General features: G+C 45.0%; 1 protein-coding gene across 2 annotated transcripts in view; it reads left to right on the top strand.

The window, feature by feature from the left end:
- Positions 1–23,231, top strand: part of SMOX (spermine oxidase) — a 52,693-nt gene that overhangs the window by 10,759 nt on the left and 18,703 nt on the right. For both annotated transcript variants that reach the window (XM_059845435.1, XM_059845434.1), the window contains exons 2-3: positions 15,910–16,144; positions 21,160–21,386. In XM_059845435.1, coding sequence (XP_059701418.1) covers positions 15,937–16,144; positions 21,160–21,386 — 435 coding nt within the window. In that variant the 5' untranslated portion in view covers positions 15,910–15,936. The remainder of the gene's footprint in view (positions 1–15,909; positions 16,145–21,159; positions 21,387–23,231) is intronic.

Genomic DNA, 23,231 nt, shown 5'->3' with positions numbered 1-23,231 from the left:
AGAGAGTTGCTCCCTGTTTCTTTTATTTGTGCCTGGGGCTTCTCTTTATTAATTATTTCCTGATGCTGATATTGGACCAGTGCATGAAGATCATTTAGAAATTGAAATCTGTACACCTTGGTGCTTGCAAATTCTCCCAGCTGAATCATCTGTTGGGTTTATGGCCATACATTCCAGTCTGTCATCCCAGCTAGTAATGAAAATATTACACAGCTCTTATGCCTGGCTGGACCCGCTTTCCAGTGCCCTCTCAATTAGATAACAAAGCCTTGATAATTATGCTCCAAGAAGGATGTTGTCACACAGCCATTTCATGGTGATTACATCTAATTAATGTTTTCTTAGGTGCATCTTACGGAAATGTCATGTGGAACAGGATCAGAGCTAATACAGATTGCATTTCTGACTCTCCTTATCAATCCTGTACATTTTTTCCTGGTGATGCACAGATCCTTTATTGCTCCCTAGATTTCTGATGCTAGAAGGAACCATAGAGGGGATGAGACCTGCCCCTGTCCACGCTGAAAGTTCAACTGAGCAAGTCACACCAGCTTGATCAGGAGTTCTGTAACGGGACAGTTGTGACATGACAGCTCCAGGAGATCAAGAGGAAACAAACGTGATGTGTTTATGGATCCCAAACAAAATTAAACAATTACCTGAATCCAGCCTTCGGAGCAGCCTTTGAACAAATCCCAAGCCTTTTTCTGCAAGGGCTGGGAACATAAAGAACGTGTCTAATCTGTACTGCTATCAGGCAGCAGTTATCAGTGCCTACGTGCTGTTACTCAGATCTCGTTAGCTGCCTAATTGGATAATAGGCAGGACACTTCACAACTGCATAAGTATATTAAGCTTAATCTGGTCTGGTGCAGGGAGGGGAAGATGGGCTCGGTGACAAAGGGACACAAGAAGATGCACAGTGGGGCAGGGGTGTAAATATGGGGTTCTGTCCCCATCACTTCAGTCCCAGTAACTTTCTGAGGCAGAGGCTCTGTGTGTCTGCAGCATTGACATCAGTGCTGGAGTCCCAGAGCAGAGTTACAGCACTTTCAGACTTTACCCATGTTGGCCAGGCAACTTCACCTGCAAAAGCACAGTTTTTCTAGGAGTTAAATCCCTTTCTAACTTCTTTTTAATAAAAAGTGTGGTATAACCTAATACCTGTTTTTAAATCCAACACGATAGAACAGAGAGAAGCATCCTGTGTGTTTGTGTGATACTGGATATTGCAGCACATTCCTGGTCCTAAAACTTATTTCCAGTACATGTAGATTCACAGTGGACAGGACCAGAAAGCTTCCACAGTTCTGTACATGGAGAGGAGAAGGTGTTTGATTATTAAATACTCTTCCCTTTCTTTCCTGAAAAAATGCAGTCACTGCAGTTACCCAGTTTTAAACTTTGGGAGTGGGTTGCCTCTTTCCGAAGGTGCAACGAAACCTAAGGCAGATTCTTGTAGATGTGGGTATGAGCACATTTCATGAGTTGTTACCACCTGTTCGATTCTCAGGAGAAGGGATCTGCAAGGGACATTTCTGGGTGCAAAAGATGCATCTGCCAAGGGGATCTTTAGCTCAAGGTAATGGGAGAGTGACTGTGTGAACTGTGTCCTCTCCATTTTTTTCTGTATTCCTTTGGGACTGGTGGAGTGTTTTCACAGAAACCCCAAATTGAGCCCAACTTTTGGCCCTGTATCCTGTGTGAGGTGCCTACAGTTTTTCATTAATTTCTTGCTTAACCTCATAGAAAAAGTATCTTCACCTTGTGCTGTCCAGCATCTGCCTGTAGCCTGGCAGGAAAGACACAAGCCAACCTCTTAATCTGTAAGTGTCTTAAGCAAATGTAAACTCCATTAAGTGTGTTTATCACTGAGCAGCTCATTCCCAGCTGTGCAGAGCACCTCATGGTTGGTTTGAATGGGATGTACAGAGGATTCTCTGCTGCTTTATCCTGACATCTGTGTTTGTGACCAGTAAGGGTTAAGAGCGAGGCGCTTGTCAGGTGCTTGTCACTAAGGGTTGTGAGGACACTGTTCCACTGTACTGTGAATTTAAAGCCTGCTGATTTTCCCATGGAAAATGTTATTTAAAAACAGAACCCTAAATTGCTTTTATTTTGGATGAAGGGAAGACAGCTTGGGGTGTTTGGTCCATTTTGGTGTAGACAAACTCCCAGATGGAGGAACTAAAGAGTAGTGATTGAATACAGAAGAATTTTTATGGTTGTCCACATCTGATCTAGTGCCTGCACTAAAAGCGTGATCAGCAGGGAAAAATAGAGTTTTTTTCCAAAGGGTAGCTCACATCTCAGCAGCCAGATTCCTGGAACAGGCTTTGGAGAGAGCCTGTGTCCTTGTTTTGCTTACGTAGTCCCTCTGAGGCACTGCTGGGAGGTAGCTGCAGGTAACTCTTCCCCTCTGTTGCTGTGCCTGGGTCATGCTGCACTTGGAGGCATCCAGGAGAAATGAAGGAGAGTGGGCTGCTACAGATGGTCTCCCCAAAGTGTTGGATGTGTTGATAGCATGTTTTCTTGAGCTATACACACCAATATTGCCTTTATCTCCCATCCAAATCTGCTGGGTATTGATGTGGACTCAATCCATCATCAACTTCAAGTTGGGCTTGACTTCAACCTGTACTTATTAAAGAGTGAAGAAGGCTCTGTCATATGCAGTTGATAAAGGAATTTAGAAATAAAAGTGCATATATAACTGTCAGTAGCATTTTTTCCCCTCTCTATCTGAAAAAAAAAAAATAATGGCATGGATTGTTTTCTTCCTCCAGCTTGGGCAATTTCTAGACATGCCCAGCACTTGCAGGATTGTTTTTCAGACCCAAGATAACCCTTAGGGTGGTCCTGTCTGGCCCCTGCCTGCTACAGATCAAACCCACAGCCAGACAGGCAGGAATCAAAAGCAGAACACCTGCTTGGTTGGTCTCCAGTGTTTTCTTTGCAGAAAGTTTTAAAAATGTGTTTTGTCAGGACAATGAGGAGGGGATATTAGTGACACTGTGGATTCATCCCACCCTAGTGGCTGAGCATGGATGAGTTGTCCTTGTAGAGGGAGCCACAGGAGGATTGTGTCACTCTAGGTCTTCATTAGGGTTGTTATGCACTATTTTAAGTTTCCTGAGCTTAAGTCACAGAAGATCTGATGTCTGGAGTCAAGGCCTGGCCTGTGGCTAGCAGTCCTTTGGAAAGCTGTGCAAAGATCCTCGTGTCTCTCCAAAGCAGTGCCCTGTATTTCAGAAAGGAACATTGTGAGCGAGGAGGACAAGTTTCAGATCACATGTTCCCCAGCAAATACTGTCCTTTCGATAGGAAGACTCGTTGGAGAATGTTAATTGAGTCCCTTTTTAAATGAAGGAAGCTTTGCTTCCTTCCCAAGTTTTCAAAACAAATTTTCCAAATACAGTGCCTATGTTTCATTCAAGTGTAAATCCTTTCTCTTTAACCTGGAAGTTATCCCAGAAAAAAGCCTATCCATTCACTGCAGGACAGACCTTTGTGGTTGTGGAGGAAAAAAAGGAGTGGATCAAGTTGTCCAAACAGGAAGGGTATTAAGAAAAGCCTTTGCTCAGTGAGTGGAGCTCTCATTTCAGATTAAATGGTGTCCTACAAATTCCACTTTACCTCTCCATTGCTTTTGAAGCATCACACAATGATCGAGGTGTCTGCTAAATTTAGAAATGACAATTTTTTTCCTGCCAACACGCCAGCCTAGCTGGAGGGATTTCAGCATGTAGTTATGGAATTGATGCAAGTGGTGATTTGAAATTTACTGGCTTGTTATCTCATCTGACTTGCACATAGCTCTGTCCTGGTGGGGATTTAATACCTTACACTGATGCCTTTTCATTCAGAGGGCATTAGTGGAAATGCTTTTCTGGCAGATCCAGGTGCTTGTGCTGTTTCACATTCGGTGGAGCTGAGGTACTGAAAGGATCCAGCGTGGTGTGCTGAATAAAATGAGCTCCCACCTAAACACGTTGAAATTGTGCTTTATTTTGAGCAGTTTATGTGTAGGATTGTCACTCTTTTACTGCAGTCAGATGGGAAGGCTGTGGAAGCAGAGATAAATCACAAGTGTCCCAATTCACAGTTTCTACTGTTTACCATATGACAAATCTTCCTGCTCTGTGAAAAATGTCTTAGATCTAAAATACATCTGTTTTTTCTTTCCTCAGCCTGTGGTATTTAATTACTCTCTTTCTGAGCAACATTTCATCTCAGTTCTGTGAAGCTTTTGAGGCACAGTTTATCCAGAGGATCAATACTAAAGTAAACTTCCCTTTGTTTTGGTAAAATGTCTTGATTGTCACAGAGAAGAAACATTTTGAGTTAAGGTGTGTCGGGAGAAATGAAAGGCACCTTGCAGCAGGGGTAATCCATCACTGGAGTGCATCCCACAACACTCCAGGCTCCACTTTACCTGCAAGGCACTTAAAACCTCAAAGCACAAGAAGTCGACTGGAGGAGGTTTTCTGTTGGAATCTCCAGACAAAATTTCATCCTCGGGCTTTGTTTTGAAGTTTGCAATAAGATGGAAACAAAGGTGGAGGTGTCATTGTTGTGTTTTCATCTCTTTCCTCACCCACCCTTCTGTTTCTTGTCTTTGGTGTTGTTTGACCTTTAAAGATCCCTAGCAGCCCCAATTATTCTGTGATTCCATGATTCATGAGCTGTTTCTGCTCTCTGCTCCGTTCTGCACTCAGGAGGAAAATCACTCGGGGGGGGGGGAGTCGTTCCTGTCGCTTTACAGCAGGGATGTGGTCCTGTCTAAGAGAATTTCCATGGCAATACTGATTTCCTTTGGATATCTCTGGGTGACCTGAGTGCAGACAGTCTGTAGTGACGAGACTCTCTTTGCTTTTGTACTGAAATATTTCTTATCATTGTACTCAAACCCATGGGGAAAAATTCCCATCTTCTTCAAGGGAAGCTTTTTGGGGCCAGACAGCCACTCTGCCAGCCATAACCCAGCCTTCAGGATCTAAGGACTTGACTCCCAGCCTGAATTCCCCTGCCCTGGGCTCTGTGCTGCTCCAGGGTGTGTTTGTGCAGACAGCAGGATGGAGAAGGCTGCGTGAATCGCAGCGTGCCGAGGCCAGCCCTGGGTACGTGTCTGCTGCCTCAAAGCTGGAACATGTGGTTTGTTTAATGCTCCAGCAAAGCACGAGCCCAGGGAAAGCCTCTTTGATACAGCTGCACCTGGAGAGACATATTTTTCCTGGAGTCATGTCTAGTCTGTTCCAGGCTGAAGTTGATCCAGTTACTGTGGGAGTAAATCCATGTGGTGGTTGGCTTTTTTAATTCTGGTTCTCTTCGCATAGTGTTGTTGTTGGATTTAATGATTTTCCCTGTGGCTTGAATGGTAAAGATGTGGTAACTGCTTGGGGATGGCTTAAAATCAAAGATTCAGTGTGGGTGTTGCTTTCAAAAAGAGAAGAAATAATGCTATTTCGAGAGCTGTGCTGCTATTTCAGGGCAGTTTGGTAGGTCTGGGTTCTGAGAAGTGGTGAGGAAAAATAATTGTTTTTGGCTATCGTGTCTCATATAGTGTGTCCTGAAATGATCCTCATGTACACACAGAGCTGGAACCCATACTGAGCCTCTCTGCATGGGGATTTGTTCCCTGTCTCACCCTCCTGGTACAGAGGATGGGAGGAGAAGAAAAGATTCCTGTTGAAATTTTGCTCCCAAGCTTGCTGCAACGAATTTAAAACCCCAAACCACAGCAAATTCCCAAGTGTAATATGGACACCAGTGTTTATTTGACTGAGACATGATTGTGTTCTGAGTTGTGCAAACACAGGCATATTTCCCATTTAATTAAGGCGCGTTTTATGAATTAAGATTCCCAAACAATTGGAGAAAGAAGGAGGGTGGAAGAGATAAGATCTCAAGGTTGTGCAGATGGGATAGGGTACAGCTCTTTTTGGCAGCTGGAATATGACTTTTGCAGGAAACTTGTTTGCAGCATTGTTCTGTTAATTATGCCAGTGTTTTTAGCTTATAACCTTTTTCTCCCCCTGTAGTTTACTGTCTGTCTTTCCTTCCTTTTACAGTCCTGAAACACCAAACTTGGCTTCTGTCAGGAGTGTAGGAGTGGCAATACCTCCCAGTGCTCAGTGTGATTGAGGAGCTGGAAATAGGGGTTGGCAGAGCTGGAAATAGGGAACGATTCCCACTAAGGGTCCACCAGAGCCTGGCAAGCTCCAAAGACACAGAAAAAGGCAGGCCAGTTTGGGACTGGTTGTTGCTTGTCCTGTTTAGTTCAACAACTCCAAGTTGTTCCTGAGCTGTCAACCCTTTGTCCTGTCAGGCTGACAGTGCCAAACTGCAGCTTGATGCACTGCTTTTGGTTCTGGCCAGCTGTTGCTAGATCCCTGGTGGTCAGTAGGATTTGGAGACCAAAGGCAATTTGGAATTCTTGGCCTGATCACAATTTCTGGCACCAAGGTTAAGATGGGACTATCCTGTTCGCTGTGGCAGGTTGAGTACAACTGGTGTCCCCCCATTCTTCAGCTTCTCCTGACACAGCAGGGGAGTGTTGTGGCAGTAACAGCTGTCTCTGTGATGGGTGGATATTGTGGGATGCATTCTGGGTCGGTGGGACCTTCTACCCATCCGCAGACTTCTGAACAAGGGGATGCTGATGGGCCAGCTACGGCACGTGCTTGTTCAGTCTGCAGGGGATTTGCAGAGCAGTGGCTGTACTGGATTGGCTCCTGTGTTGCCCAAGGAACATGCCAGAGCTGTTCTTTTTGTCACTGCAGTGGAACTCCTTTCAGCTGTGTATTACTGTAGCCTCAGGCGCATGAACCACAGCGTTGCAGTTCTGCTGGTGCTGGATGCAGGGACAGGAGGAGCTCTGTAGCCCAGACTACATTCTCAGCCCATTTCTCTGGGCATCACCTGAGGATGATGACTGCCTCCAGAGGGGGTTTGTGATGGTGGAGACAATCCTCCAGTCTTTCATTTTATCCCCACACTGTAAATCAAGATGCTGCCCCACTCACCAAGGTGTATTCCTGGTAGCAGCTCCCGTCTCAGCCCCTGGGAGCTGGCAGAGCCTGCCACATTCTCATGGTACCCTTCAGCCAGAGGAACAAAATTATTTTCATTTCTTTTTCCTCAGATGAGAAGGATTTGAAAAACACATAATAGTGCATTTTATCAGCGAGTTTTAAATGGTGTGATTCATCCCCTGTGCTCTTAGTGTGACGTTCCTTGGTTTATTTTTTGGATATCCGTGCAGTTCTGTCAGTGCCAAGCACTGTAAGGAAGTGCCCCGTGGCAGACAACCTGCTCTGCCCATATGTTCCCTTAAAAAAAAAAAAAAAAAAATCCCAGCTCATAATAGGAAGTCTTTACACTGCATGCCAAGACGCTTGGGGCTTGTTAAATATATTCTACTTGTCAACAACTACCCAATTTAAAAAGTAGCCTTGGTGTGAATCAGCTTTGAACAAGTTCATTTGACTCAAGGGATATTTGCAGGCATTAAAACAAGTTGGATCACAGTGGTAAAAATGTGCAGTGGTTTCCTGATCAAAAGCACCATCCAGTGTCCTTTTTTTTTGTTTTGTTTTGTTTTGTATTAATCTCCTTCAGACCTTCAAAAGTGCAGAGATTTTCCCAGCTGGTGATTTTGGAGGTTATTTGGTCTAGTGTTTCTGGGGACCACTGTGTTGCTGGAATATCAAGTGGCAAAGGAGGTGCCCAGTGCCTCCAAAGTAGCAGGAAATCATGTTCTGGAACTTTTCCCACCATCTTTGTGGATTGAGAGTTAATTATAAAATGTCAAATGTCGTGGTTAAGGGTCTTTTTCAGCCTGAGTGGTTCTCTGAGTGCTGTGGTTTATTCTCTTCCTCCCTTCTGCGTTTTTTCTGGATGATGGTGTTGTGGAAAGAGGCAAAGGGGATGGCTGTCCTGGATCATACTTGCAAAAAAATACCATTTCTCAAAACAATTTTTTTTGTTGTTGTTGAAGAGCTCAAACATTTCTGCTTCACTTTTTGGGCCAGCAGTGCAGGACCACAGAGTGGTGCTGTGGTGGCAGCCTGTATTCTGCATAAGGTGTGATGGCCTCAGCTTTAGTATCCATCAGCTTCGGGCTTCTTCTCTTTCATAACTTTTGGAGTAGTTTACAGAGTTTATTTGTTTTGTGTGCACTGAAGAAGCACAGCTTCTTCCCACTTGGGAAGAGGAAACAATTTAGTATGGCCTCTTCCCTGTCTCTCCTGAGGTGAGGGGACGGGAAATTCCTGCAAGTGAGAGGGTAAATGAAATAAGGCTTGGTAAGGTCATCTTCTCAGAGTAAAGGAGACCTGAGTTTGGACAGGCAAAGGTTAATGCTCTGTTTCCCTGTCTCTTTTTGGGATGTGTCCAGAGGAAGAAGAGCACAGAGCCAGCCTGAAAGTCCCTGTTGTGTTCAGAAAACCAGTGCTGAGGAGGTTTGGGAGCGAGCTGCAGGTTTGGTGTGTGGGAAAAATGGGAAGCATTTTGGCATGCTGCTGTCCAAGAGTACACGTGGTGTGTCATTAATGCCTTTCCTTCCTTGATGTCTGTCCAGCCTGAACTCCCTGTGTGTCAGTCACTGGGGTGGGTCAGTAATTTGTAAATGGAGCTGGTGATGCTGATGTAAGATCAGCATTTTCATTGCCTTGAGCCACACTTGTTGGCTTGGGCTTTTACAGGGATAAATTGTGGTGGATGGTAGCATTTATCTTCAGTTCCAACTTGTTTTTGTCTTGCAGCCACCCCTATAAATTCCAGCAGCTCTCTGGAAATCAAGCCTCTTCATTTCAGACTCTACCTGTGGAAATACAAGGCAGGACACAAGTTACTTGTTGGCACAGGAGTGCTGGCTTGTTTTTGGGAGTCTGTGTTCCTTGTACCACCATGGTCACAAAGATGAACCTGGTCATCTTTCCATCCTGAGGGCTGGTGGGCAGAGATGAGGCACGTAGGATAAATGGTGTGGGATGCAGCAGAGAGGGTGCTGCAGAGATGATGGAGATGTTCCACTCAAAACCCCCTTGAGACCAGGCAGGATTGCTGACTCAGGCTCACATGTCCCTGTGCAGCATCTGCAAGGCTCTTTGCTCTGCACAGGCAGGAAGAGGTGATGGGGGGATGGAGTCTCACTGGTAGGACAGGCAGGGATTTTGCATGTCTCCTTTGTTTCAAGTATTGGAAAACTGTTCAAGGAGAGCATGCTGGTGATGGTCCTACTTGGAGCAGCAGGTTGGAGCAGAGCCTTTCTGACCCACAGTTGAGTTGCTGTCAGCTGTCAGAACGGGTCTCTGCCCACACCTGGCAGCTGCCTGCAAAAGAGGGGAGCAGAACTGGGCTGGGGCCAAGTGACTTGTTCCAACTGCTGCATCCACCTGGCAAACCTGCTCACACTAAAATCCTGGCTTGGATAAAGCCTGAGCACAAGGCTGACAAGGAAGTGTCACTCTGCAGGTGGTTTCAGCCCAGCAGCTGGAGGTGAGCTGCCAGCAAGTGCAGGTGTAACACGAGTTAACTTTGATCCCAGTGCTGCTATACTGTCAGTGACACAGGTTTATGAGCTTGGGAGGGGCTCTGGCATGTGCACAGGAGGCTGTGGACCATCACCCTGCTCCTGCAGCTCTGCAGGTAGCTGAGTTATCGAGGTATGTCTGCTTCCAGTGCAGTAAAGCTCCCGTGGAGCTGCAGACACAGCTGGCTTGGGTTGGTGTTTGCACAACACCTGTAGAGAGGCAGCTTGGAACAGCAGACTGGTGTCATCCCTGTGTCTGACTGATGTGGAGGACTTGGGATCAATTAATAACACTCCTGAAAGGGTGTAAGTGGTGATTTTGAAAATGGTCATGAGTTTGGTGTACAGCCTGCTGGAGGGAGAAGGGAAAAAGAGACACATCTTCCAGTTTGACATGTTTGCAGCGTGGAGAGCTTGGAAAGAACATCTTAAATAACAGGCAGCAAGGATTAATGTGCTTGTGTTTGAGAAGGCTGATGAAAGGGGGAAGGAGGGAGAAGTTACAAAATTGTTTGTTGTGCCAGGAGCTGTGGAGAATCACAGCTCACAGCGTTGGGAGGCACTGACAGGCAGTGCTGGAGCCAGCCCAGAAATCCCTTCCACTTTACTTCTGTATCTGCTCAGAGATATAATGTGTCCTGACCTGTGATCAGGGAACAGTCTGAGTCTGAAACCTGCAAAGGTGTTAAAGGAGATAAAATTGCTCCAACCAGAATAATCCTACCAAGCTCTTCTCCCTCAGCATAGGGAAAAAGGTGCATTAGAGATGATGACTGGAAATTTTGTTATTGCAGTTACTTAGGTGAGGGTTATGCACTGCAACCATGCTCAGCACAAGGAGTGCTGGGCTGTGCAATGAGTTAATGGCCTAACAACTGCAGTGTCTTTACATCTGCTGAGTAAGTCACCTGGCTCTTTCACCTTTCTCTTTCAAAAGCTCTTTGGTGGAGCTTTTGCCTTCAGGCTCAGCTAACAGTGCTTTCAGATAAACACTTTTCCTTATGCAGCTGATGAAATAATGAAGGTTATTACATCTATTGGAAAAAGGCTTTTGAAACTCTGGATCAACAAGTTTGCTGGTATTATTATTTGTAAAAATTTTTTTACTGTTTTCATCATGGTAGATTCCTGAGGTGCAAAGGCCACACAATTTTGTTTTGCAATTCAAACCTGGCCATCTCCAGTGAATTGGCAGGATAATTCCCAGCACCACAGCTGGGTCTTCTGCTGGGACTGGAGTGTAAATGTTTATGACAGATTGGATCCTGAGTTGAAATCTTCAACCAGTATCCTCTCTGTCTTTAGAGGAAAGTATTTCAACAGCTGATTAGTGTCATTGTTAAAATTAGATATTTTATTTTTGTTGTGATTTTTTTCTGGTTTCTGCTCTTGGTTTCTCAATCTCACTTTGTGACTGCTTAGATTGAATTAATTTGGTGTCAGATTTTCTCAGTAAACACTTTCAGGCTGTGATGACAAACCTGTATTATAAACACATGTGTGTGCAGTGCCCCTTCATGTGTTGATAGTATTTTGAATAGCTGCACTCAAAATAATGAGGAAATAGTAGTGTGTTTATTTCTTGTGCTTCCATTTAGTCTTTCAGCTGACTCTTGTTGCTTTTATCCAAGCTCCTTTCAAACACATGCAATATCATTGCTTAGCTTTCTGATTAGGGATGATGCTTAATTCTCATTAAATAAAAACCTACAGGGAATAAAGTGATTCTGGTAAATTTTTCTGCTGGTCTGTGCAGTCAGCAGGGAATTTGTTTGTGTTGATGGTGCATTTCTCACCCTCCAGACTGGCTGTTACACTTGTTAGTGTGAAGGCTGTTGATTCAACACAATTTTAGAGCACTCAGAAAGGTCAGGTGACCTTTTAAACTGCCTGTAAGCTCCCTTCCAGCTCAGGCATCCTGAGACAGGAGTGCCAGAGGTCAGCAGGATGGATCTCTCCTCCTCTCCATGCCCTCAAAGGCTGTGGGCAGCAAATGCCAGCTGAACACCTGAAATAGTGACAGGGGTGAGATGGGTCCCTCTGGGATGACCGTGAATTTGGTCTGGGAGTGCCTGCAGTCCCAGCTCATGGGTAAATGACAACCTGCTGAGTGATATAGATCTGAAGGAAGGTCACTTTTTAAAGATTAACCAATCCTGGTGGAAAACCCCAAACAAACCCCCAAATCCCAACCAACCTTCAGCCAAGCCTTCAAGCACACAAGCCCTGTTTTCAGAGCATTGCCTTGCCCAGGTCTTTGTGTCATCAGGGCTACAACAATACTGCCACAGGAGGGCTAAGAATAGCAGATTTCCTTGAGAAATGCTTTTGTTTATTTTGGTTTTCTATTTTTAAATAGTTGGAGCCTTAGTGACCTTTTTCTGAGGGGTCCTAGAAGAATTGCCTGATCACAGAGTATTGTTGTAGTAAGGAGGGCAGTTGGGAGCTGCCTTAATTCTCTGGCTTCTTCCTTGTGACCTGCAAGGTTTTACTGGCAAAATAAAGGGGAAAAACAATCATGAAGCTGTGAACCCCACTGAACTTGTAGCAAGTACAAATGCTAGGAATGGAAACCCATGATTCTGGCTTGGTAGAATGATGCCCATCTCAGAAGATATATTTTTGCAAAGATTTGTCTGCTGAAAAACAGCAGTTATGTTCAGGATTTTTTTTTTTCTTTTTGGGGGGGAGGGTTTTTTTTAGGGATTTTTTTAAAGGTGTTCATTTGAGTTTTTTTTTTGAACGAAGGAAATGGACAGGAGTGAGAGGGGATGAATGGAGGGTAATTTCTCTTAAGGAGTAAGGGATAGAATGGTGATAGAGACTGAGAAAAGGGGGCAAGTCTGGAAGTGCAAGTGATTAAAATATCCTGAGTGAGGCACTTAGAAGCACAGGAGCTAAGAGGATTGAAGCTGTATGTTTTAGACAAAAGGAAGATGTGTATTTGGATATTTTCTTCTTGTGGGTAACCAGTGCCTCTTGGCTGTCTCACAGGAACGCTGTAAGCAAGACAAAACAGGGGAATTTTACTTTGAGTGAAGCTGTGATTTAGTGTTACCCTTGCTCTTAGATGGACACCAAGTGAAATTACAGTCTGAGAGAGATTCACAGTACAACAGCCAACACACTTCTTACCCTGTGATTAAAAGAGAAAAGAAAGAAACAAAATAAAAGAGAAACAAGCCTTTTTGGCAATCAAGAAGAAGTAAAAAGCAAACTGTCTTTGTGTCAGAGGACCTGGTAATATCCACTGGCTCGAGAGCCCTGACTGGTGGCTTGGCAAGTGCTGAAGGGAGAGCACTGCACACAATGGGTGACAGAACAAGAGGACAGTCTCAAGCTGCACCAAGGGAAATATAGGTTGAATATTAGGAAAAAGTTTTTTATGGAAAGAGTGATGAAGTAGTGGAGTTTTCTGCCCCGGGAGGTGGTGGAGTCCCCATCCCTGGGTGTGTTTAACAAAGCCAGGATGTGGCACTGGGTGCCAGGGTTGAGTTGAGGTGGTGGGGCTGGGTTGTTCTGGATGATCTTGAAGGTCTCTTCCAACCTGGTCATTGAGTGAATTCTGTTTTATGTGCTTGTCTCACTCATGAGCCTACCAGAGGGAATAATTGATACTGAAATAAAGTGTAGTGGGGGCTTTCTGTGTTTATACCACCTGTTCATTCCACTGTGGAATGTGGATCCTGGTTGGAAAGCTCAAGCTTTTGCTAAATTTTAATTACCTTTCCCTGCTGATCATATGGTACAGGTTGTTGGCTAATTAAGGGTGGTTTCCAAATCAGGGTTCTGTGCACACAAAATACCCTGCTATTTTCTCATCTGTCTAGATAGGTCACCTAATCCAGTATTAAAATACTGAAACAGGAGGGAAAACATTTTCTAGGAGCTTTCATGTGAAGAATTCACAGGAGCTTGCCAATGCCAGGATGAGGAAAGCTGTGCTTAAAGAACTGAGCTAAACCACTTCCATTTCTACTGGATATAGATGGCAGAAAAGATGTTCCTTTACTGTGGCAATGAAAATACATGGATCAAAGTGTTATTGGGAGAATGAGAAGGGGAGAAGGTTGTAGAATGTCTGTGGGAGGGAATTCTCCCCTTCTGTTCTGCCCTAGTGAGACCCCACCTGCAGTGCTGGGGGCCCCAACAGCAGGACCTGGAGCTGCTGGAGAGAATCTGGAGGAGGCCACAGAGATGATCCAAGGGCTAGAGCCCCTCTGCTCTGGAGCCAGGCTGGGAGAGCTGGGAATGCTCACTTGGAGAAGGGAAGGCTCCAGGGAGAACTCAGAGCCCTTCCAGGGCCTAAGGGGGGCTTACAAAAAATACAGAGAATGACTTTTTACACAGGCAGATAGTGACAGGACAAGGAGGGAACAGTTTTAAACTAGAGAGAGCTTTAGATTGTACATTAGGATGAAGGTCTTCCCTGTGAGGGTGGTGAGGCCCTGGCATAGGGTGCCCAGAGAAGCTGTGGATGCCCCTGGATCACTGGCAGTGTCCAGAGCCAAGTTGGATGGGGCTTGGAGCAACCTGGGCTAGTGGAAGGTGTCCCTGCTCATGGGAGGGGCTGGAATGGGATGAGCTGGAAGGTCCCATCCTTGAGAATTCTGTGATCTACCTTCTGTTGGGCTGTGGCAGTTGGAAGCTGCTGCAGTGGCAGTTGGAGCTGATGCAGGGCCAGCTGGGACAAGCTGCAGTGGCAGAATCAGAGTTTGCACACACTGTGCAAATCCCTCTTGCAGGTGAGTCCACAGAAGGGTGGATTGAGCTGAAGGTGTTTCAGTTGAAACCAAACATTTTCAAAAGAGTTGTCAGAGCTCCAGTGGGACCATTCTCCTCTTCATACCACTGCCTAAATCCCTGCTGACTGCAGTCTGGTGTCAGCTCCCTTACAGAGAGTGGATATTGTTTGGTCAACATACATAAATTCTCTGAAATGCTGGAGAAAAAGGAACTCTCCAAATGAAACTGCTTCATTAGTTCTGTGATCATATACTGCAGTAGGCCAGCAGTGTTTTAAGTCGACCCTTCTGGTGATGGAAGAGAGGAGTAGGAATCTTTGTCAGTGGCCAAATGTTGGGAGAATTGAGGAAGAACTCAGAATGGATATCCAGCAGCTTGGCAACAGGTAGAGGCAGCACACTGTGAGCTCCTTGGATATCTCTGTTTGGGGAGGGAGGAGGCAAGGAATTGTGTTTGTGCTTTATCCAAATTACTGGGCATCAGCTGATTCCAGGGCTGATAAATCCTGGGCTTTGTGTTTATCCTTTGCAAGTTGGGACTCATGTCAGCTCAGGTCTGGAGGGGTAGGAATCTCTGCACCCTGTTCTTCGTGCTCCTGAAGGCAGGTGTGAACCACCCTGAACCAGGTAAATACATGCTGGCTTTTGTGAATAAAGACATCCTGCACTGGAAATCCTGCTTAGGGCTGAACCTTGACCATGGGCTCAGGCCATGGTCCCACCTACTAAAATGATGTGATGGGACCTGAGAAATAAGGGTAGATAGCAGTAAAAAGGTGTCTGCTAGGAGTTTGCCAAGGAAAACAGGGTCCTGCTTGGAGGAGCAGTGGAATATATTGGTAGGTGGAGGGTTGGGTAGATTTGGACTAGTCAGGACTGGTGTCGGTTTGAATCTCTCATCTAAGTCTGAGGCTGAGCCTGATGTAGCAGGACAGTGTTGGCTCCAGGGGCTGCATTTTGTGAAATTTTGGAGTGGCCCTTGTTGACTTCCATCACTTGAAACATATTCCTGTCTGTCCCATTTCTATAATGGCTGGCTTGAGATCCAATGTCCTTGCTTTGAGCTAAATCCTCCTTACCTCCTCCCCTACTTAAAAGATCTGAAATTCAGGCTTTGTGGTTGCCACAGTGGCAAAGTGGAGCTTCATTGCTGGGTTGTGGAGCTTGTCAGCACTGGGGACATGGTTCTCTTTCTTTTAAAAGTCTTCACCACAAAATTACCACTTTTGGAGGTTATATAAAAAGATGGGCGTTTGAAAGTCCTTTGACTTGCTTGGAAATACATGGCATGAAAGGGTGGAGATTTCTGGAGTTCTTGGTGCTCCAGGCTAAAAAGTTGTTTTGCATCCCAGCCTGACCTCAGTTATCCTTTCTGTGCATCCCATGTTGAAGGCTGGGTCTAACTCACCAAGTTTTTATTTTCTGCTGGAATTCATTTCATCCCATGTTGAAGGCTGGATCTAACTCACCAAGTTTTTATTTTCTGCCGGAATTCATTTCATCCCATGTTGAAGGCTGGGTCTAACTCACCAAGTTTTTATTTTCTGCCTTCTTCATTTTTGATCTTTTTGCAGAGGATAAGCTGGATCTGAGCTCCCTAAACACACCTGTGTCTGCTTCCTCCTACAGGTTCCTTAGAAAGAGAGCTTGGACGGCATGCAAAGTTGTGAAATATCTGCAGACAGCACGGATGATCCTCTTAGTAGTGGCCTACGGAGAAAGCGACAGCCTCGAATAGTCGTGATCGGTGCTGGGCTCGCGGGCCTGTCGGCAGCCAAGGCGCTCCTGGAAAGCGGATTCACGGATGTAACAGTCCTCGAGGCGACCGACCGCATCGGGGGCCGCGTGCAGAGCGTCCGACTCGGTGAGGGGATGCACCTTGGGTTTCAGCTTTCTGGTTTTTTTTTTGCTTTGTTCTTCTTTTTGATTTCGGGCTGCTTTGGTGTGTGGGTCTGTGTTGGGTTTGTTGTTGCTGGAATGGCTCCTGAGGTATTAAAAGTCTTTTTTCCCAGCCCAAAGACCAAAGAAGAAATGGGGATTCCTTGGCTCTGGTTCTCAAGGTTGTTTATTTTCTCTTATCTAATACATTCTTTTTCTGACCTGCTGAGATTTGTCCAGCAGGTTGGGTTGAGGCACACTGACCACACTCAGGGCAGTGTTATCTTTTTACACTAAAATCTACCTGTACTTTATTTACAATGATTTTCCAATACCTATCACCTGTGTCAGACAGTTTGTCTCTACTCTAAACCAATCCAAAGTGCCACCATCACAGCAGAAGATGGAGGACAAGAAGGAGAAGGAGAAAGACAGAACACACCCAGATCCCTCCATCTTCCCTCTTGAACCCCCATTCTAAAATCCCCAAAATTCTACTTTTTCACCCTGTGACAAATTCACTATCATTCTTCTCATACCCTTGTGGCTTGTAAATCTTCACACAAAGTTGGCATCTTTTTCCCTGGGCTAAAATCAAAGGCACAGATGTTTTTGACTCTGTGCTAAGTCTCTGAGCCCTCCAGGGCAGGGTCTCGAGTCCTCCAGGGCAGCCAGAGGAATGTCCTGGGTTCCAACAAGTCTCGGTTTCATATAAGGAGATGGTGAGCTCTCTTCATAGAGTAGGGAGACACAACAATGCCTTCTCTAGCTGGGGGACCCAAGGGCAGCTGGATCCAGATCTCAGGCGCAAGAGTATAAACGACATGGACTGAAGAGAGAAAAAAATGAGAAGGATGGGATTTCATGGGCTGGGGCTGTAACTGGACAGTTAGCTCCAGTATGCTAATGGACCAAAAGTTATAAAAATGTGAGATCTTGTGACCAAGCCCTCTTTTTGCTTCCATCTTGGAGCCATCCAGGCAGAGCCAAAGCTGTGGCTCTGGTACTGCTGGGGTGTGGCCTTTGAAGGCCCTTTAATAAATATCCTTTTATTCCCCTTAACTCTGTCTAGCCTCTGTTCCAGCTGTTTAAGGCATCAGCTTCTGGAGACCACAAAGGGACAGTGAGGCATCTGGAAATGGCATCAACACCTGCAGAGGGCTGCTGTGGGGTTTGTGTGGTCAGATGAACCTTGGAAATGGGGCTGTGGGCGTGTATGAAATGGTTTGAGGTGTGGCAGTGTCAGGAGAGTAAATATTTAAATCCTTATGTGCCTCTCGGGATGGGTGGGTGGTTCTGTGCTGTCTTGTGCCTCAGTTGTGACCCAGGGCTGCTCCCAACCTGTGTTTCCATGAAATAAAAGGTTTGGGTGATTGTTTTCTCTTGCACAGGAAGAGCTCTGTGTAACAGGTCTGTGACTGAGTAACTGTATGCAGACGGTTTCCACCCAGGTTTTCCAGCTTGACTTGTTCCCAGGAGCAGCCAGTAAATCTCCAGGCTGTTGATGGGTTGTTTCTCAGGGCTTAGAGCCCTTGGAAAGGGGAAACCCCGAGCTGTTCTGCTTCACAAACAACCCCATTCATTTCCCTAGGACTAATTTATTGTCTAGGGCACTACCCACTGGGAATCAGGCTGCAGGGAAAACATCTTCAGTATATCCCTTTATCCTGATTTTCATCTTTCCTACCTCTGCAGCCTCCTTTCTTAGTGTGTAATAAAGGTGCAGACTCTGAATATTTGAATGCCAGGTCAATTTAAAAATCTCTACAGGCAAAACTCCTGGAACAAACATTGTCCTTTGTAGTACAGGAGTCACTGAAGCTGTTCCTGGTATCCGGAAGGACATTGCCTGTCTTTTCTGCAGGAGGCATAAAGCTCTCTGCTCTTCCTGAATTGCTTTCCTGATTTCAGTTAACTAATTCTAGTTCTGATCCCACTCTGGATATTACCTTTGCCCTCTTGCTGCCCTGCTTTATTTTTATTTCTTAGGTGCTTACATCATTTACTGTTTTTTGCTTCATAAACTCACCACAGTAAATAAACACCGGCCTCCTGTGAACTTGCAGAAGGGAAACCAATGGAAAGGCAGTTGGAAAAATCTAATCTCTAGAGGTTTGAGTCGGGCACTTTACACTTTTTTTTCTCTGCTGAGACTTGGCATAGAGGTTAGGATGGGAAGTGTGTCCTTTACACACAATCCGCTGTATTAAAAATATCCTGGATGATGCCTGTGAGAGGAGGGAAGTGTGAAAGAGCTGAAATCTTTGGGGAGCCACAGATCATTCTCCCAGTGCACCTGTGAAATACTTCTGGTGTTTTAGTAAGGAGCCTGAATCTCTCATCTTTGCCCACCTTCACCAGTAACTCACATCTTCTCTGGGAATACACCTCCTCCTCATTAACACCTCTTAATTAACAGGAGAGGAGAGCAGGTGTTTCAGTCTGGAGGCAGTCTCAGAGTTTGTAGATGTCACTGTTGCAGAACAGAGGCTGGCATCCAAAGTCTTAGTCTTTTATTAATGTTTTAAAATTCCTAACTGTCTTTCTTATCTTTCTCTTATCTTCTTACCTGCCAGCTCTCAAGGTTGCCCTGTGTGGGTGTGGGCTGCAGTTCTATGCCAAGGTGGATCCGTGTTCTGGCTCAAGCCTCTCCTGTCTGCACACTTGACTAAAGATCTGATTTAAATTTCAGCAGAACTACTAATTAGGAAGAAATTCTTCCCTGTGAGGGTGGGGAGGCCCTGGCACAGGGTGCCCAGAGAAGCTGTGGCTGCCCCTGGATCCCTGGCAGTGTCCAAGGCCAGGTTGGATGGGGCTTGGAGCAACCTGGGGTGGTAGAAGGTGCCCCTGCCCATGGCAGGGGTGGGAATAAGATGATCTTTAAGGTCCCTTCCAAACCCCAAACCATTCTGTGGCATTGTGGCACCTTCTCAGGGTTTTATCTGAATCCATCCCCCTCAATGAGCCACGACTTGCAGGGGACAGTATTTTCCCTCAGGTGCACAGACTGTTGTTTCTCAGCCCAGGTGAGTAATTTGTATATTCAGAGGTTTGATTCTAGCACAGGTGAGGCAGAGGGTTTGTGTGTGTGTGCACTGTGTGTTCCCTGCACATGACCTATTACATCTGGAGCCACTGCAGCTATTTCACAATTATCCAAGAAATGGCCAGGGCTGCAAAGGGAAGTGTCAAAGTTGCCATACCTATCCAAGAGGCTTGATGTACAATCTGTGTGTTTCTCTACTTTTTTTGGGTTTTTTTTTTTTTTTTGTTGTTGTTGTATGGCATGATTCATTCCAAACAGATTAATTTTGAACCTAAAATCCTTTAAGGCCCCGAAAGTAAATTGGCTGTCTCTGTTTAAAAGAATTTGATTTAATTTTACACTTTAAAATAATTTATCATTTAACTTACACCTGGTGAGATCTGGCTTACCTGGTAGTGATGATAGTGAGCATGAATATTACAGGCAAGAATTAGTTTTTAATTTATTGGTATTTGATTATGTTCCACACAGCTCAACAGGAGAACTTGGAGCACATCATCATGGTCACCAAGCACTAAGGCAGCAGCAGGACCTGCTGGCAAATTGTTTCCTTTGAAAAATCAGGTGTCTCAGCAGGATTGCTGTGCAGCAGAGACCAAACCCCTGCCCTAGAGCAGGAGGCAGCATTCTTCCTGCTGCTTGGCTCAGCCTGAGTTGCAGGAGGATTGCAGTAACCAGGGGGCTGCCACTTGCAATATTGATGAGCTCTCTACCTTTGGCTGCCAGTGCTCAGTCATCTCCACCTGGCTGGGTGCTCTGGGCTGTGCTGGAGTCAGTGGCACCTGAAGTGCTCAGATCTGTGTGTTGGTGCTGCTCTCTGGGGCAGGTGCTGTGGTGTACAAGCCTCCTGCTGTAGTGCAGGTTTTGAAGAGCAGTCAGCACAGCTCTCACTGACAAAGGGGCTGCTTGGAAAATGAGATCCGTGGAGCTTCCCTCAGAGGCAGGGGCTCAGCCAGGGAACAGCATTCCTTGGTGCTTTCACCCTTTAAACCTGACTGCAGCACAGCTCAGTGCTGCAGTGCCTCTCTGTCTGAGCATACATTTACATGTTAAACAGCAAATGATAGCTGGAAACTGCACCATCCTTTCTTCAGCAAGCAGGATCCTATTAATTGTCCTGCTTAATCAGGCATTCCCACACTGCTGCAGGGGTGCTGGGAGATGCCCAGCTCTGTCAGACTTTAAACTACCTTTGGCCTTCTGAGAATCTGTCAAACTATGGGGGGATACATGACCCAAAGTTATTTTTAGCACCTTCTTTCAGCTGCTGAGCATCCCCCTGTGCTCTCAGCCCAGTCGAGCAGTGCTGGATTTGGGGGGAACAAAGCCCTGGTGCAAATCCTGATAGTTGTAAAGGATGGGGAGAGTGGGGCTCACCACATTCTTTGTGTTTTTCAAGTAGAAAGAGTACAGGTGATGAAAACAAAATGCTTTTGGTGTTTAGCCTGACAGTGCCTCTTTCTAAAGAACCTGATATATAAATCTCCAAAGGCATAAGCCTATTTACTCATTTGGGGAATGGAAATGCATGTTTTATTGCAGTTAATCCGAGGTGTATTTGTAAATAACAACCATTTTAGTCACAGGACAAGGTTGAGTATTCAGGCCAATGTTGCAATCCACATTTTCCTCCATCTCCCTGCTGGCAACAACCTTGGTGAGAGCTGGGAACTGAGGAAAGCTGAATTTCTCCTTAAGTATCAGAGGTGTGTCACTGTGAGGGATCTTTATTGCAACATCCCATCCTTCTGGCAGTACCCAAACCTGTATCCCAAAGGACCAGTTTGAAGAATGCTGGCATTGTGTCTAACAGAGAAAAACTCCCTTAAGGGATGTTCAAACATGTGCTGCCCTTGGGCAATTCTGCTTTTGCACATTTTATTCAAGGCTGATCGTGAGAAGCTTCCAGGAAAACAGGCTTCCATAACCAGTTTGCTTGGCTTCCTCTCCTGCAGGGCATGCCACTTTTGAGCTGGGAGCTACGTGGATTCATGGTTCACATGGAAACCCAGTCTATCATCTAGCAGAAGACAATGGTTTGCTGGAAGAGACCACTGACAGCGAGAGGAGCGTTGGGCGGATCAGCCTTTACTCCAAGAATGGGGTGGCTTATCACCTCACCAACAGCGGGCAGAGGATCCCGAAAGATGTGGTTGAAGAATTCAGTGATTTATACAACGAGGTTGGTGTCCAGCTGCTTTGTCAAGTGGTAGATTTGCCTGGAACACTGAGGCCCCCTTGGCAGTTAGAACATTCCAGGACAAAGGTAGAAAAACAGCGATGTCTTTAATTTCTTTGGGGAAAAAAAACCACCGATGCTAAGTTTTCTCTCATCTGCTTCACTGCACCCCATTTGTCCCTGATGTGGGATTAACTCTCTGTGGTGAGGAAGAACAATCTTCCCATCTTTGTAATCCATTTAATCACTTCCAGCAACTATTTCTGGGGAGATCCAGTAATTTGCTGGGGAGATCCAGTAATTAATCCAGTGCTTCATTAAAGGAGTAGTGGAGGTGTGGTGGTGTTTGCAGGGGTCTTAGGATGAGGGAAGAGATGAGAATCTTGACTCTATGTTTCAGAAGGCTGATTTATTATTTTATGATCTATATTATCTTAAAAAAATGATATACTAAAACTATACTAAAAGAATAGAAGAAAGGATTTCATCAGAAGGCTAGAAAGGAAAGGAATGGAATGATAATAAAATCTTGTGACTGCTCACAGCCTCAACACAGGTGGCTGTCATTGGTCATCAAGTAAAAACAATTTCACATGCTGGGTAAACAATTCTCTAAATCTAATTCTAAGGCAGCAAAACATGGAGAAGCTGAAGCTTCTCAGCTTCTCAGGAGAAAAGATCTTAATTAAAGGATTTTTCATAAAACATGTCTGGGACATGGGGGGATCAAATTGCTAAACAGAGTAGAATGCAGAACTTTAGCAACAACCAGCTAAATATTGTATCCCTATGACTTTTTATTGGTTATAAATACTGTGAAATGTTGTGTGGTGTGCCAAAGTCAGTGCAGTTTCTTAGGAATTGAAAGTTTTTTTGCATCAGAAGGAAAGGAACATCTTTTCTGGGAGATTCAGACCAGCATGGACTTCAGTTGAAGGTTATTTAAACTCTTTTGCTTGCCAAAGTTAATTATAATTATTCCCCACATTTTTTTAATGCTGCTTGTGAAGTACATTTAGAGGGGTCAGTGCAGACTGTCTGGCCCTCCAGGTAATGTGATCTCTCAGTGGGTTGTAGAAAATGGAACAAAACATGAATATTTTCATCAGGCTGTAGCTGTGCCTAAAACCTTCAGATTTTCATCTGACAGCAAACTTCAGTATTTGACTCTTGGCTGAACACTCACTAGATTCAGGTTACTCTTGCATACTTTGTTTAAAAATATGTCTGGGAGCATTAGAAAAGTCACTGTAGCCTGTAAAGAATTATCAAGAATTGGGTGGGGAGCAGCAAAAGGGATTTTTTTTCTTTTGAAAAGATTTTTGGCACTGTCCTGTGTTCTTGAATTGGAATCAGTGATGGGATGGCACAAACTCATTTCAGTTTGGGAGAGGAGTAGTAGGAATTTCAAAGAAATCTTGTTTTGGGAAGGATTTGTTAACCTGTGGACAATGTCTTGGACAAGTGCAGGTGGATATAATTCATCTGAACAATTTTTCATATTACTGGATTAAAAAAACAAATGAGACTTTTTCCAGGAAGGAAAAAAAGACAGGTGAGATATGTGTGGAGGAAGATTAACAGCAACTGTTGCTAGAAAGAGTAAATGAAAATACTGCAGAGTGCAGCATTATTTATGTAAATGGAACACTGCCAAACTGCATGCAGGGCTCGGTGATCATCCTGTCTGGAAGATGATAGGAAAATCTCCAGCAAAGGGAGGGCAGACTCCAGAATGAGAAGGGAATACAGAGATGAGAGCCACTTAGCTTTGAGATAAACCCAGTAAGATAAAGGCCACAACAAGGTACCAGTGTTTTAGAAATGATTAATTTGGTAAATCTACCC

Source organism: Haemorhous mexicanus, chromosome 4, assembly GCF_027477595.1.
Source record: "Haemorhous mexicanus isolate bHaeMex1 chromosome 4, bHaeMex1.pri, whole genome shotgun sequence".
Taxonomy (NCBI): Eukaryota; Metazoa; Chordata; class Aves; order Passeriformes; family Fringillidae; genus Haemorhous; species Haemorhous mexicanus.
This window is presented reverse-complemented; position numbering and strand designations above follow the sequence as displayed.